General features: G+C 32.6%; 2 protein-coding genes across 2 annotated transcripts in view; one reads left to right on the forward strand and one right to left on the reverse strand.

The window, feature by feature from the left end:
- LOC145333347 (uncharacterized) overlaps window positions 1-17,086 on the forward strand; it is a 111,535-nt gene that overhangs the window by 80,905 nt on the left and 13,544 nt on the right. Inside the window, exons 9-12 of the mRNA XM_080178465.1 lie at window positions 10,375-10,423; window positions 10,986-11,041; window positions 11,507-11,583; window positions 12,326-12,406. Of these exons, the coding sequence (XP_080034591.1) occupies window positions 10,375-10,423; window positions 10,986-11,041; window positions 11,507-11,583; window positions 12,326-12,406 (263 nt within the window). The remainder of the gene's footprint in view (window positions 1-10,374; window positions 10,424-10,985; window positions 11,042-11,506; window positions 11,584-12,325; window positions 12,407-17,086) is intronic.
- On the reverse strand, window positions 12,662-15,112 carry LOC145333511 (uncharacterized). Its single transcript, XM_080178670.1, has 2 exons — window positions 15,026-15,112; window positions 12,662-14,597 (listed from the first exon to the last, which is right to left on the reverse strand). Exons 1-2 carry the CDS (start codon window positions 15,087-15,089, stop codon window positions 12,718-12,720), a joined length of 1,944 nt encoding a protein of 647 aa, XP_080034796.1. The 5' UTR covers window positions 15,090-15,112; the 3' UTR covers window positions 12,662-12,717.

The raw sequence follows: 17,086 nt of genomic DNA on the forward strand, positions 1-17,086 counted from the left end.
GACGACACCCATAAAAATATCTCAATTTTAAAATTATACTTTTTGCAGTCTGGTGACCTTTTAGAACAAGCAATGCGTACGTTCTATAGAGCTCAGAATCCGTTACTATAGCAACTTAATACTGGTATATTGGTTCGAAACCGATTTATATTTGCTGGATTAGAACAGCATCTCAGTAATACTGAAAATCATGTATCTCATCGTATTACAGACAATTTTACACAAATTTTAATATAAAAATTAATTTCAGTTTTGTTAGTTCAGCACATCGGCCCCTCGGGTCTAACAAAACTGATTTTAATCTTATAATTTTTTCATTCTAATATCTGCGGAAAACTCTCTCTGATACAAAACGATAAATAACTATTATAGGTCCCATTATTAAAAAAAATAACTGTCTGAAATGCCAAGACTCGAACTGAATTAAAGAAATATTATTATGTTAAAAAACTTTAATTTTGTACAATTAAAAATATACTTCTATAATTCAAAAGGCTTTTCTGACCATTAGTGGAATTTTCGAAAACTTTTTTATTGTATTTAAACAGTTAAATTAATTTTAAATTAATTATTTGTTGAATACTTTCTAATATAACTTTAGATTTTTAGCATTGTATTAAGTTTATCCTTATAATAAAGTAAAAGAATGTTGTCTAACTGTCTGTTTGTACCAAAGGATCTCGCTAACCACTGAACCGATAAAGTTCTCCTTTACAGTGTAGCTTCTCATAAGCTGGAAAGGTTTATACCTATTTTGAGGGAGGATACCACCACTCTCTAAAGCGAAAAAAAAATTATAAAACAACGCCGCCAAACAAAACAAAAAAATTTTGGTAAACATATTGAATAAAAAAACATTTTATGTGCCCCTAGAGGCCTCTAGGGGGCGTAGCCACTAGTTTACCTCAAAGCAAGAAATATTGTGACTGCGCTACCTACTTATTATGAACATTGTCACCCTTGTTTAGATTCAGCATGCCAATCTTAGTAATTGTTTAGTGCAAGTCTGGTGAAAATATAAACAGTCATGTATAATGTACAATTGTACAGCCAGGAAGTGAGGGGACATTGGGCTGTTTATCACACCAGACCCCAAAGTTTTATAATATCGTTTTCTTTGTTAGTTGGCTTAACAACTTTGGGGTTATTTTATTAAACTTTGATTGGTTGGTTCATTAAGTTGATGTCCACATGTTTTATTTTAGCCAGTGAGGGAGGGGACATTGGGCTGTTTATTATACCAGTCCCAAAAGTTTTATAATAACGTTTCTTATTTGTTAGCCTAACAATGTACAATTGTACTATTTAGCCAGGAAGAGAGGGGACATTGGGCTGTTTATCACTCTAGTCCCCAAAGTTTTATAATATCGTTTTCTTGTTCGTTGGCTTAACAACTTTGGGGTTATTTTATTAAACTTTGATTGGTTGGTTCATAATTACTTAAGCGTTGAAACGTTTCAACCACTGCACTGGCTGTAATCCACAGAATTGGTGATTTTGTGTAGCATTATTGGGAGTGTACATCAGTTTATCGGCCATTGTCTTATCAATTTGGCCGTAATTAACATTGGGTTGTTTATTACACTAGTCCCCAAAGTTTTATTTTAACGTTTCTTATTTGTTGGCTTACAATGGACAATAGCCAGGAAGGGAGGGGACATTGAGCTGTTTATTACACTAGTCACCAAAGTTTTATCGTTTTCTTATTTGTTGGCTTAACAACTTTGGAGTTATTTTATTAAACTTTGATTGGTTGGTTCATTAGGTTGATGTCCACACGTTTTAATTAAGCCAGGGAGGGATGGGACATTGGGCTGTTTAATATACCAGTCCCAAAAGTTTTATCGTTTTCTTGTTCGTTTTCTTGTTCGTTGGCTTAATGGGGTTATTTTATTAAACTTTGATTGGTTGGTTCATAAAGTTAAGCGTTGAAACGTTTCAACCACTAATTGTAATTCTACAGAATAGGTGATTTTGTGTATCATTATTAAGAATGTGCATCAGTTTATCGGCCATTGTCTTATCCTTAGAGATCCCTGCTATTTAGCAATCTGAAAGATATTTTTATTTGACGATATATTCATCTTTATATCTCCAATTCTTCTGTGTTCAATTCTGTCTTAGGCAGCTTGTATTCAAATTCGATGTTTTTCTATGTTTCCGTTAAGATCGCTATATCGGCTAAATTTTCGAAGATTTTTCCGAAACATTTTTAACATTTAACTTCTTTTATCGAAAAAAGAGAAGTGGTAAATCCGTCCCCAAGGTGTGAAAACCTTTAAAGTATGTAAAAAACAATGTCAAGACGCAGTCACTAGAAAATTTAAAGTTACGAGATAAAAATGTTCAATTAAACAATTAAAGAAATATAAACTTATAATTATCGTAGTTTATTTTAAAACAATGACAATCATGATCATTAATAGCGCAGCAATTACAAATAAAGACAAATGAAAACTTTTTCCTTTATCCCAAGGAGCTTTGCCTCTAGAATGAGGTAACACCACATTCAATATTCTCTCTTTACTTATTTTTTTGAAGAGGGAGGGGATCAATGACCATCTTCCTGGAAAATAGGTTTAAACCATGTGGTTTAAACGGGAGTTATATCACTAACAAGGATGACATCCATAAAAGCGAAGCACTGAAACGGTAGGACAAACGGACATTAACACTTGAATAGTGTCAGAAATGAATAATCATAATATAAATTCATAAGGGTCAAAGCAAAATTGTAAGTAAATTTGTTAAAAAACTGCTTGATACAGGATAATGTTTATGGACATACTTACATTTTAAGGAATTAATTATAGAGTTGCTTCGCTTATTACATTATACTTTGTTGTCCCAGGAATCAATATACCAAAAATCAGATCAATCAGATGATTAGTTCACATAAGAATTTGATGTTAAAAAAGTAAAAAAATCAACATGTTTAAAATGGACGTACGGACATTTTGGTAATGATTATAGAGTTGCTACGCTTTCTAAATCGTACCTAACTACTAAAGGAATCACCATGCAAAATTTAAAATCGATAGGACAATTCTAACATGCCTAAATTAATGAAAAAAGCTATCCGTTACGGATGTACGGACGGACCGACCCTAATTATAGAAAAGCTTCGCTTTTAATAATTATAGAAAAGCTTCGCTCTTAAAAAGCAGGCCTCAATCATTTCAGCAGTTAAAGTTGATATTATCTTTGACGTTCAAACAAACGATCGGATAAACACTAGTTGTAGAGTCGCTTTTCTACTAATTAATGTAAGAAATAAATTAAGGAATTGTTAATAATTGTTTTACTGTGGTCGTTTTACTGTTTTATTAAACCAAAGATAGTTAATAAGGAGCATTGCCTCTCTATAATAACGTATAACCATATTAAATATTTAAAATAAACCCCGAACCACTTCATTATGCAATCTACATTTTCCTGGATATTTTGTCTACGGTAGTCCATGAGTGTACAGCTTTACAGTACATTGTTTCTATTTGTTAAAGCAACACGTATGATAAAAGAAAAAGATTCTTTTTAAAGTAAAATGCTTATATTTCAATCAAAATCTATATTTTTTTATTTTTTACCGATCCACGTCATTATGCAAATCAAAAGAAAATCAATGAGAAAACGTTTGTTTTGCACTTTTCTCCACTTTTAAAAAATGATTCTGATAAAATAACAATTTTTTAAGGGATTTATGCATTAATTATAATGAAAAACAGTTTCAGGTAGATTTTAATGATTTTTATAAATAAGAAATAATTGAAAAAAAGAAATTCTATCCTTATCACTTTAGAGGACAACTGCTGACCCTCAGTCTTATGGATGAAGCTAAATACATGTTAAAGATAAAAATTACCCTGAAAAGTATACAAAAATGTTTTTTGATGTGTTAAAAAAATCCATTTTAAAATCTTGATTTTGAGGATGATGGCCTTTAAGATGCTCTTACTGGTGGTGAAGGTGAGCTAAATGTTATCTAAGTACATGACCATTACAACAACTTGTCTATTAACCTATGTACCATTTTTTGTAGTCATAGCAGCCTCCAGTAGAGCCTCTCGACATGAAATATAACCATTATCTAAAAACTACATTATTTACTTTATGAATTTTAGTAATTAAAATTGCAATTTTTTTCTTTTTTAATATTGCTTGGCTGGAGGCTTCTATGACTACAAAAATTGGACCATAGTTTAATATATAAGTTTTCTTCAAGGGCATGCACTTTGATAACATTTAGCTCGCCATCACCACCAGTAAGAGCATCTTAAAGGCCATCATCCTCAAAATCAAGATTTTAAAATGGATTATTTTAACACATCAAAAAACATTTTTGTATACTTTTCAGGCAAATTTTTATTTTTTACATGTATTTAGCTTCATCCATAAGACTGGGGGTCGGCAGCTGTCCTCTAAAGTGATAGGGATAGAATTTCTTTTTTTCAATTATTTCTTATTTAGAAAAATCAATAAAATCTACCTTAAACTGTTTTTCATTATAATTAATGCATAAATCCCTTAAAAAATTGTTATTTTATCAGAATTAATTTTTAAAAGTGGAGAAAAGGGCAAAACAAACGTTTTCTCATTGATTTTCTTTTGATTTGCATAATGAAGTGGATCGGTAAAAAATACAAAAATATAGATTTTGATTGAAATATAAGCATTTTACTTTAAACAGAATCTTTTTCTTTTATCATACTTGTTGCTTTAACAAATAGAAACAATGTACTGTAAAGCTGTACACTTATGGTCTACCGTAGACAAAATATCCAGGAAAATGTAGATTGCATACTGAAGTGGTTCGGGGTTTATTTTAAATATTGGCTCGATATAATTATCTCCCTATTGGCTAGTTTTCTATATGCATATCTTTTTCTCAATAAATCTATTTTCCTCACCCGGCATTACTATCTAAAAGAAAGTAAATATTTAATAATTTAAATGATTTTTAAAAGATTTTTTTAAATTATATTTTTTTCTTTACATTACCATCACCAAAGGGTTAATGATGATGATTACAATTTTAGTTTAATATTTGAACACACAAAATGTCGCCACAATCGAATTCTTTTAAAACATAGTTTTCTTAAATTTATCATATTATAAATTTAAATTTTCTTTTTTATGATTAGAAATTAAATACATCAATATAAGGTAAATAGCAACATGAAATGAAAAAAATGAATTTATTTTTAATAAAGTAAAATAATGGGTCTTATTGTTCTGGGCAATGAGAGTTTATTATGGATTATTGGAGCACTATGAGTTTTAATCATATATTCCTTGGAAAACTTGAGCTCGTTTATAGACATTTATTTCCTATATAGATCTGACATGGATCTTGAAGCAATTAAGCAGGCTGTTTTGTACATGTTAAAAATTGGAAGATTTCATTAAATAAAAGTAATTGCAAATATACTTAGTAAATAAACAAAAAGTTAATAATTTGTTCATATGTTTATTAAATTTTAAAAAAAGTAAATTATCATACAGAATCTTTGAAAATATTACATAGAGGGGGGGGGGGGGTACAACAATGTACAACGAATAAAGAGGGGGGGGGGGATAAGGGATATTAATGGACAAGACAATGGACGGTAATTGTTATAAATACCCAATGAAATTAGTAGGTCACAATAATTGGTTACAAGATTTGGATCAGCTGAATTTGAGTTTCCGATTTTGTACAAAGTTTCCTCATCCTATCTCAATATTTACTACTAGCTTCAAACTTCCAAAAAAATCAAAATTTGAAAAATTTAAATTTTGGATATATAATGTATAAATTGTTCATACATTATATCGCTTTTCCCTTTCACCGGAGTAGCTGAAAATAGGTTTTGCAATATTTGGGTTATCTGCTGTACAACTTCGAAAATTAGGGATGAAATCCAATGATTTTTAACCAACGAATGAGATAAAGTGTTTAACAACTCTTACTATTTTTTACGGTCCCATATTTCCTGGTTTGGATGGATCAGTTGTCATTTGTAATAGTATCATAGAAATACATCAGGGAGTAAGGGAGGGGACAATGGGCAATTAATTAAATTTAAGAGTTTCCGCTGAAAAGCTATGAAAACCAGATTTATCCAGAAAATTTGACCAAAATTGTAAGGGGATCATGGTAATATAATTTAGAACAAAATTAGTTCTAAGAAAAAAAAATCACTTGAAAATTGAATTACCAATACATCACAATGTAGTAAACATTCTGTAATTAATCCCTAGAAAAATCGTGTTTAGAACTTCATCAACCCTTCTCATATATTTTCAACTGCAACCTAAACTCAAGGGGTTCTTAGATTTTTAATACATAAATATCACAGTAGAGTTTCTATATATAAAATGACATTTTGTTGGGAAAAATTTTTTGTTAAAACCAGCCATCTTTTCTGTCTGCTATATTCAAAACTAACTCAGCTAGTTAGCGGGGCATTGATGCGCTAGTACCCAAAGTCAGTCAGAACCTGCTGAATTCGTGCACATTCCCTTTAAGTCAGTACCCAAAGTCTGAGTCTCTTAAAAATAGAATATTCGATCCATTGTCCCTCCCTTACTCCCTGGAAATACATCCAGACCGACAAGGATTACTTATGAAGACGAAGCAAGTCTCTCAATGACGTCATAAAAATGAGGGATGAGGAGAGAAGGAGTTGGAAAGAAAACCCCTAAAAAAGAGATGGCTAATCCCTCGTTTTTATGACATAACATGCTATTTTTTTTGAGGGACCTTCTTCGTCTTCATTACTTATAGTTAACTTTGCCACTTGAGGGTTGATAACAAAGGAACCTAGTAATAGTGTCTAATTTTTTATCTTTGTGACGTAACAAAAATCCATCTCTTTTTAGGGGTTTCCTTTCTCATCTCCCCTCTCATCCATCGACTTTTGTTACGTCACAAAGATAAAAAGTTAGACACTATTACTAGGTTCATAGCAAAGAAAAGACTCGCCTGTATAGAAGATCCTAAGGTACCAACATCCCAATAATTGCGCACCACCAACCCTTGGATTGTGCGACTTTTTCCGTAAAGTCCTAAGTGAATTGAATTGTGCCTGTTTTTTTGGTCAAGGTATTAACATCTAACACATCAGTAGTATTTACAACTTTCAAATATGGATTCGAAACCGGTTAATATACGCTGGATAATGGATTAGAACCCAATCTTAGGCATACTGAAAAATCATGTATGGCATCGTATTACAGAAAATTTTCTGCAAATAATAAAATAAAAATAAAAAGTATATAACAGTTTTGTTGGCCCTGAGTGGCCGAAGGCCAGGGCTAATCTCTAATCTTATAATATTTCATTTCGATATCCGCGGAAAGCTTTCTATAATACGATGCAATAAATAACTATTTATTTCTTTGTCTTGGCCTGGATTCAAAACCATCACCTCACCAACGACTACGAGCGGCTGCGCTACGAGTAATGCCTGAGTCATAAACCTAAGAATCCAAAACATTTTAGAGTAATTTAAAATGTCATGACTTTTTTTGTTTTCACGATGACAACCATTTTATAATAACAATTTTAGTTCTATACTATCACTTCCGTAAGAAAAACACTATAAAACAAAACAAAAATAGCTAAATACCAAGCTAAAACATTTATATTTAGCTTCTTTAATATGATTGCAATTATAATATGTAAACAATTTATAATTGGACGCCTACAACGTTTGAAATTTAAGATATACATAGTTTTTTATTTATTTTTAATAATAGTTATTATAGACAGCTTTTCGCGAATAATAAAATAAAAGATTATAAGAATAAAACCAGTTTTCTTAGCCCTGAGGGGTCGAAGGAACGGTTAAAAAAACTGGTGTTAATGCAATGCTTGAAAAACATCTCGGAAATAAGGTTCAGGGGGTAGCATCAAATTTAATTCTTGATATTTTTGGGGGAATGATGACACACTACAATTTATATTGTCCTTGACGACACCCATAAAAATATCTCAATTTTAAAATTATACTTTTTGCAGTCTTGTGACCTTTTAGAACAAGCAATGCGTGCGTTCTATAGTGCTCAGCTCCCCTCACTATAGAAACTTTTTTTTCTCCATTGTGGCTCAAAACCGATTAATATCCAATGGATTAGAACCGATTTTCAGCTATACCGAAAATTCATGTATAGCATCATATTACAGATGACTTCGGGGCTAACAAAACTGATTTTAATCTTATAATTTTTCATTCTAATATCTGCGGAAAACTCTCTCTAATACAAAACGATAAATAACTATTATAGATCCCATTATTAAAAAAATAACTGTCTGAAATGCCAAGACTCGAACTGAATTAAAGAAATATTATTATGTTAAAAACTTTTGTATTTAGTACATTTGAAAATATAATTTTATAATTCAAAAGGCTTTTCTGACCATTAGTGGAATTTTCGAAAACTTTTTTTATTGTATTTAAACAGTTAAATTAATTTTAAATTAATTAATTGTTGAATACTTTCTAATATAACTTTAGATTTTTAGCATTGTATTAAGTTTATCCTTATAATAAAGTAGAAGAATGTAGTCTAACTGTCTGTTTGTACCAAAGGATCTCGCTAACCACTGAACCGATAAAGTTCTCCTTTACAGTGTAGCTTCTCATAAGCTGGAAAGGTTTATACCTATTTTAAGGGAGGATACCACCACCCTCCAAAGCGAAAGTAAAAATAACAAAAAAAGCCGCCAAACATAATAAAATATTTTTGGTGAACAGCTGATTCTAACATAGTTTGTGCCCCTAGAGGCCTCTAGGGGGCGTAGCCACTAGTTTACCTCAAAGCAAGAAATGTTGTGACTGTGCTACCTACTTATGATGAACATTTTCACCCTTGTTTAGATTCAGCATGCCAATCTTTGTAATTGTTTAGTGCAAGTCTGGTGAAAATATAAACAGTCATGTATAATGTACAATTGTACTTGGGAGGGAGGGGACATTGAACTGTTTATCACTCTAGTCCCCAAAGTTTTGTAATATCGTTTTCTTGTTCGTTGGCCTAACAACTTTGGGGTTATTTGATTAAACTTTGATTGTTTGGTTCATTAAGTTGATGTCCACACGTTTCAATTTACCCAGTGAGGGAAGGGACAATGAGCTGTTTATTAAACTAGTACCCAAAGTTTTATATTAACGTTTCTCATTTAAAGGCTTAACAATGTACAATTGTACTATTTAGCCAGGAGAGATGGGACATTGGGCTGTCTATTATACCAGTCCCCAAAGGTTTATAATAATGTTTCTTATTTGTTGGCTTAACAAAGTACAATTGTACTATTTAGCCAGGAAGGGAGGGGACATTGGGCTGTTTAATAACCTCAGTCCCCAAAGTTTTATAATATCGTTTTCTTGTTAGTTGGCTTAACAACCTTGGGATTATTTTATTAAACTTTGATTGGTTGGTTCATTAAGTTAAGCGTTGAAACGTTTCAACCACTGACTGTAATCTACCGAATGGGTGATTTTGTGTAGCATTATTGGGAATGTACATCAATTTATCGGCCATTGTCTTATCCCTTGAGATCCCTGCTATTTAGCAATCTGAAAGATATTCATCTGACGATATATTAATCTTTGTCTCTCCAATTGTTCTGTGTTCAATTCTGTCTTAGGCAGCTTGAATTCGAATTCGATGTTTTTCTATGTATCCGTTAAGATCGCTAAAAATCGGCTAAATTTTCGAAGATTTTTCGGAAACAGTTCTAACATTTTTCTTTTATCGATAACCTTTAAAGTATAGGGGGCGAAAAAAAGTTTCAAGACGCAGTCACTAAAAATTTAAAGTTACGAATTATAAATTTTCAATTAAACAAGTAAAGAAATATAAAATTTTAATTATCGTGGTTAATTTTAAAACAAAAATTTATATTAAATTTTAAAATTATATATTTTGTATGCATAAAAACTTAAAAAACCCAATAAATAATTAAACCTATTTTAAAACAATGACAATCATTATCATTGGTAGCGCAGTAATTACAAATACATGAGACAAATGAAAACAATGTTATCTAAAATACAAACATTCACTTTTTCCTTTATCTCAAGGAGCTTCGCCTCTAGAATGAGGTAACACCAAATTCAATATACTCTCTTTACTTACTTTTTTTGAAGAGGGATGGGATCAATGACCAACCCCCTTGAAAATAGGTTAAAACCATGTGGTTTAAACGGGAGTTATATCACTAAAAAACAGGCCTCAATCATTTCAGCGGTTAAAGGAATCCTAAGCTTTTGACAGATGGACAAAAAAAATAAACTGGCATTGTTCTACTTAGTTTATATAGATAGCAAATGTATGCTTGACAGCTTAAGAAGCACAATTGTTAGCAATTATATGTATTTTCTATTTTAGGACTTTTGTAACACACAGGCAGTCAAGATCCATAGTGTCTAATATAAAGGTAATAAAATATAATAAACTCTTTTATTGTAAGTATAGATTATATGATAGGTTATTTTAGAATTTAAAGACAAATGCTGTAGTTTGTGAATAAAAGTAGATATACTGAAAGATTTAGTGATGATTTTTGTCAAATTTTTAGATTTTGTATGTTTCTCCTATCTTAGCCCATAAAGTTTGTTTTCAATATGGGAGAAAGAAAGGGTATACAAAAAAATTCTTCGTTATATATTAATTATCTTAGGGGAGTGACTCCCCCCCCCCCCCATATCATAGAACTGTACAAGATCCAATACAAAGCTTTTCTCGAAACTGTGGAGAAGAAAGATCATGCTAATTTACGAGATCCAAGACACCATGAAAATAAAGAAATTTACTCCAATAAAAAAGTATTAACATGGTTATAATAATTTAAAGTTTGTTTTTAGGATTTACAGTTAAATAATCCAAAATGATAATGTAAAATGATACTATATATGATTTTTCAGTATGGCTCTGAAGTCTAATCCAGCGGATATAAATCGGTTTCAAAGCCATACATGAAAATAATTTATATTTTTTAGGATTTACTGCTAAATAATCCAATTAGTCAAGCAATCAACTCCCTTCTTCCTGACAGGTTCAAAATTTTATTCTCTATTAAACCTTTACTCGTTTATTATGTCGACAATAGACCAACGTCAACATGTACTCATTAAAGTAGTGAATCATGGAAGATTTGAGTTTAAAACTTGGACATAAGTTCAAAGCCATTAGCTCTTATAAAAATAACATAATGCCAAAAGAAATACTATTTTCATATGCAACCATATCTCTTTCTACCTTACATACTTTATAAATGACTTTGGATAATTAATGTAATTAATATTTAAGTAATTTAAAAGAGGATTAAGTAAAATAACACCCAACAGACAACAAACCCGTTGATTTCACGACCATTTTCTGGAAGTTTTGGCAGTGCATTAAAAAGGATTGCATCGGCAGTTTATGGTCCAAGGCATTCCTCCTACTCTTACTATTAAAGTTACACAGAAGTTGGTAACATTTTAGTGTCTTTATTATGACGCAACACAATTGTATCTAGGTCTGCTAATGGTAGAGGAATTAGCGGAAACCCGTCAACTAGAGGACACGATAATTATATCCAAGAAAATTTCCCAGGTACGGTTTTCCGCGGATACGTAAATAAGAATATGTATATAAGTTTTTGTTTGTGTAAAATCTAAGACAATGTAAAAAAGAATACTTAATTAAAACCATTTTCAGTTTTACTGCCAGGATTGTTATAGGTTTGATTATGTTGAAAAAAATGTACATAACTATTATGTACTTTTTAAGTAGCGCACTCACTAAACAAAATGAATTTCTGTCCGATTGAAGCAATCCTTATACCCATAAATTTCATCATAACAAAAATATTTAAAAAATTAGGGTGCGCAGAGTTAGATGATTAATTGTTTGTTTGCTATAGAGGAAATACACTTTTCAGATAAATGGAAATTTCCTTATCCTTATACTAAAGTAACAGGATGTCTATTTGTCTGTGTGTTTGTACCAAAGGATCTCGCTAACAGCTGCACCGATCGGGTTCTCCTTAACAGGGTAGCTTCTCATAGGTCCCGGGAAGGTTTATAACTACCCACCCGCCCAAGATAAATCGGCCCTAGAAAAAAATCCCCCCCCATTTTTTTAAAAACTAAAATAACTCTCCTCTCCTTAAGTGCCCCTAGAGGCCTTTAGGGGGCGTAGCCGCTAGTTAGTTTTATAGAAGGTAACTATCTCACTATGATTTCAAAATGTTTAGTGAAAATTGACCAACCTTAGTGTCTATATATATTTAATGCCATTTAGTATATGTAAGCTGCGCTACTTACAATTTACAGAATTGTCCTTGTTTTTTCAGATTACCGCGGAGTTTATGAATTTTCCCCGGAATATATCCAAAATTTTCAACCATCTCAAAACCTTAACTTCCAATATCAAGGTAAAAAATTATTTTCATAGGAGCGAATCTACTCAAAGATTAAGATACATATGATAACAAATAGTCAGTTTTCTTTAGAAATATTTTTCATATATGATATTGACCTTTTAAGTAAGTTTCAGATAAAATATACAAACTATCGGCTAAGCCCCTAGATAACAACAAATATCACATCATTTCTTCCTAAACATTTCAGATAGACAAGTGCAAACATTTTGAATTATAGAGAAACTTAGATAATAATAATAGAAGTAAGTTTGTAATGCAAAATGTATTGTATATAAATCATTTATTTCTATCAAAGATTTAAGTTATTTCCCAGCCATTATGAAATGAAATCTCATTGCACCAGAACCATTATCTTCACCAAAGTTACATTCTCTGCCTTCTCTTCTTGCGGCCCAGCAGTTGACTACAAGTCCAGTAACAGGATTTACAGCCACATAATCATCACCGTCAGTGTTGAAATCAAAACTAGCAACTCCTTCAACTATGTAAGGTTTGCCACTAAATTCATTGATTAATTGGTGGTTTTCAACTGACATCCTCCACAGTTGATGAGAATTTCCAGTCACCTCACTAAAGACAAATATATCTAATTCCGAGTCGTACTGTAATACTTTACCATCAAGTCTATCCAGACGGCTACCAATCATAAATGGAACCTGAGTGTTGTCAACCTCTTCGGACATATAACAAGTGACAAAATCACCTCTTTTGGGAATAGGGCATTCCTGATCAATATTGGCATCTGGTGTTGCTTCGAGACCAGAATACCCTTTTCTCATCATCTTTTCCATAGCTAGAGTAAAGGCATCAATCCAAACATTGTTGTCATCAGCAAATTCTTCCATTATCTTGTAAACAGGAGTTGATCCTTCTGGTTCAGCAATCATTTGTTTACCACACTCAGGTTGGGCCTTTCCCTTAGAAGACCCAGCTGGTTTAGACCAAATAGGTTTTTTATTGTCACTCTCCATTTCTTCTTTGAAATGCTCAAGGCCAGGACAGCCATGTGGAACTCCATCTGTAACCTGAAAGTCTAAATACAGACCCATTTCACAGTTCAAAGCAATTTCATCTGCACCAACAATCAATTTGAACCTTTCACAACCAGTATTCATGTTACCATCCTCTTCACCATCTAACCTGGGTGAGTCACTTCCTGTGGGAGGATCTGGCCTGCAATATTGACCAGGTCCAGCTTCTTCTACACATTTGTAGTCTGCAGCAGACCAGTTATTTTGATTATAAAGTGATGGGCAGCAATGATTTTCATGAATCCAGAACGAAGGGCCTCCTCTTGTTGTCATTTTTCTTGAGTGGGTCAACCATCTTGTTTTAGGTTTGTTACCATAGGCATCTGGAACATGTCTGCATTGTTTGTCATTAATAAACCATCTGTCTCTGCCAACTATGTTTTTATAGTAGTCATTATTGATTATATTGACTGCACTTGATGTCCAGGTGTATGGAAATAGAGATATATCTACATGTGGCTTTCCAAATGTATGGGCTCCAAATATTGCAGCTGTTTCACGGCCAAAAAAGTCAAAGTTGTCTTTAAAGTACTTGATTGTTTCTTGTCCGTTACCCTCAGCATCAGGGTGATTTTCTTTCTTTAATGATTTGTATGGAAATTCAGGATCATGCTCTGTGCAGTCGGCTCTACCATACTCAAATTTAATAGGGCTAGCTGGTCTCACAAAACATTCTTCGGTGCCTGGTTCATGGACACAATGGCTGTTGGGTACATTTGGCTGATCCCAATCCACACAGGCTAAATTATTTGCCGTAATACCCCACTCAACAGCAACAATAGCAGCATAGGCCCAAAGATCAGCTCTGGATTTACCTGAGTTCTTTAGAGATTGTCCTAAGGTAAGGGTATTGGATGGATAATCTACCACAGTATACACAAGCTCAAGCTCACGAACTATATCACCTAATCCATTGTTGGCACCAACATCAGTGTGTGTTATATTCTTGGCATACTTGTCAGTTTCAATATGGACATCTACTCCTTCCCAGTTGATGCAACCATCACAACCACCAGTTCCATCGGGATAGGGCATACAATCATGAAATGCAAGACGTAGGGCTTTTGGGGCCAAGTTGTTCTTGAACAGACCATATAACTTGGACTTTACAACCAAGAGCTCCTGTTCTGACCAAGGTCCCCCAGGTGTTCCTGAGACAAACAAATAAATATGAAAGACTTTATGTCCGAAATTATGACTACAATAAACAAACATTAAAGATTTAGTTGCCAGTTGGATGTTCCAAATGTCAGAGTGGACAAATGCAGGAGTGGACACTTAACCTAACCCAACCTACTTTAGACCATCTTATAGGTTTTTAAATGTCTAACCCGTGCAGGGGGTTATTTCTACATTCATATCTTAAACTAACCTAATCTTTATAGTAATACCTAATTAAATTAATATTTTAACACTCCTGCGCTTGTCCACTCCGACATTTGAGACTTCTGCGTTTGTCCTGGATCCTTATACCCAGGTTAAATAAAAATAAATAAAACCCTTCCTTATTTTAATTTATGACCACAATGGTCATTGGCCAACGAACACCTGCCTTAGCCCTTACAAGGCATTTACTTACCTGGAACATAAGTTGCCTGGGCAACAGTTGCCACTATAAGCAAAGTTGCCAATACTCCCTTCATCTCCTAAAAGAAGATTTTTACTAGTTTTGGAGCAAAATATTTTCATTTTATGTACTAAATTGTTTTATCCAAAAGTTTAGGAGAGTGCATTACTGTTATTTCTAATTTAGATATTAACATTTGGATATAGTCCCTTTCATAGCAGTGCCTCTTAAGAAGCTATTCTCCTATTTCTAGCTGATGCTGGGGGCTCTAACCATGTGAGGTTAATTGCCTAACACTGCGGGGCAATCACCTAACCTAATATAACCTAAAATAACCTATCAAAAGCCATTATGAAAAATACTACAAAACGCCCCTTAAGAGGCGTTGCCACAAAAGGGACTATACCCCAAAATTTGAAAGAAACAATTTGTTTATAAATGTTTTTTTTTGTGATGATCTCCACATAAACACCCTTGCAAATTATACATTATAAATCCCCCCCCCCCCAATCATTATTTTGAAAAATAGTGGGAGGGGTCTATTTTTTGATTATTTGTATATTACTTTAGGTCAGGCTAGGTTAGGTTACATAGTGTACTCTGTAGCCCTACAGGGTTAATGCCCCGATGGTAATTCCCGTAGGGAATAAGTATAAGGGAAAAACTAAAGTCCCCCCTTTAGTTTTAATTTATTTGATAAACAAGGATGACAACATCCATAAGTAGCAAAGCTCAAAATTTAGGAATGGATATCTGGAAAAAATGTACTATAGAGCAGTGTCATATAAAAATCATTAAACTTGATAAAATAGAGAAATCACAAAACTTTTAAAATCACCCAACCTTTAAATCTAGGAATCGATCTAGCACCGCAATTAATAGTCAAATCTTAATGAAACTTGATGGAAAAATGTTGAATATGAGCAAATTAAATCCCTGAAAATTTCATCTGTCAATCCTGAATAGGAATAGATAAAATCACAAAAACTTATATGGGCATATGGCATAGAAATCTTCACTAAAAATTTCAGCTGTCTATCTTGAATAGGAGCCGAGAAAACACGTTTCCCCTTATTCATTAATTACGGACAGACGGATGGACATTTGGAATTAAAGAGTAGCTTCGCTACTAATTAATGATAGGGGGAAGGAGTTATCAATGTTAAATTTAAAATTATTTTACATAAGTTAAATTAAAACCTACCTCAAGTAAAAGTCCGGAATTACCTTACTAATTTAATAGAAGACACTTGTTTCTCTGACAATATTACTATTATTATAATATTTTCACAATAAAGGAAAAACTAGGATGACATATCCATAAAGGCGAAGTTCAGCATGTTGTATGGTCAGGCAAAAAAACATTTAAATAAAAAGTGATAGATTTAGATAAACTAAGCATGATGATTTCTGATCCCCTCCCCCCTTTTTAAATTTAGTTATACAACAAGGATGATAACATCCATAAAAGCGGAGCATTGTTAAAAAACTGCTTAAATATAGGACAATTTTTAAAAACATACTTACATTTTAGGAATTGATTATATAAATGCTTCGCTTATCACATTGTACTTTGTTGTCCTAGAAATCAGTATTCTAGAAATCAGATCAATCGAATAATTATATCACATAAAAAATTGATGAGAAAAGTTGAAAATCAAGTTTAAAATGGACGTATGGACATTCTGGTAACGATTATAGAGTTCTTACGTATTCTAAATCGCACCTTACTACTACATGAATCACCATGCAAAATTTGAAATCGATATGACTATTCTAACATTCCCAAATTAACAAAAAGAGCTGACTGTTACGGACTGACGGCCGGACCGACCCTAATTATAGAAAAGCTTTGCTTTTAATAATTATAGAAAAGGTTCGCTTTATAAGTGATAGGATTTATAAAAAGTGAAAAAACTTTTAAAAGTCAAGCTTTAATATATTATAAATATATTTAGTCTGTAACGGATATCTTTATTTTCTGCATTAATTGGTACCCCCCCCCCCCCCCACCCCCTCCTTTTGCCAATCAACTTAATAATAACTAGCGGCTACGCTCCTAGAATCCTCTAG

This window comes from Acartia tonsa, chromosome 12 (assembly GCF_053477335.1).
Source record: "Acartia tonsa isolate MP-2025a chromosome 12, ASM5347733v1, whole genome shotgun sequence".
NCBI classification, from domain to species: Eukaryota; Metazoa; Arthropoda; class Copepoda; order Calanoida; family Acartiidae; genus Acartia; species Acartia tonsa.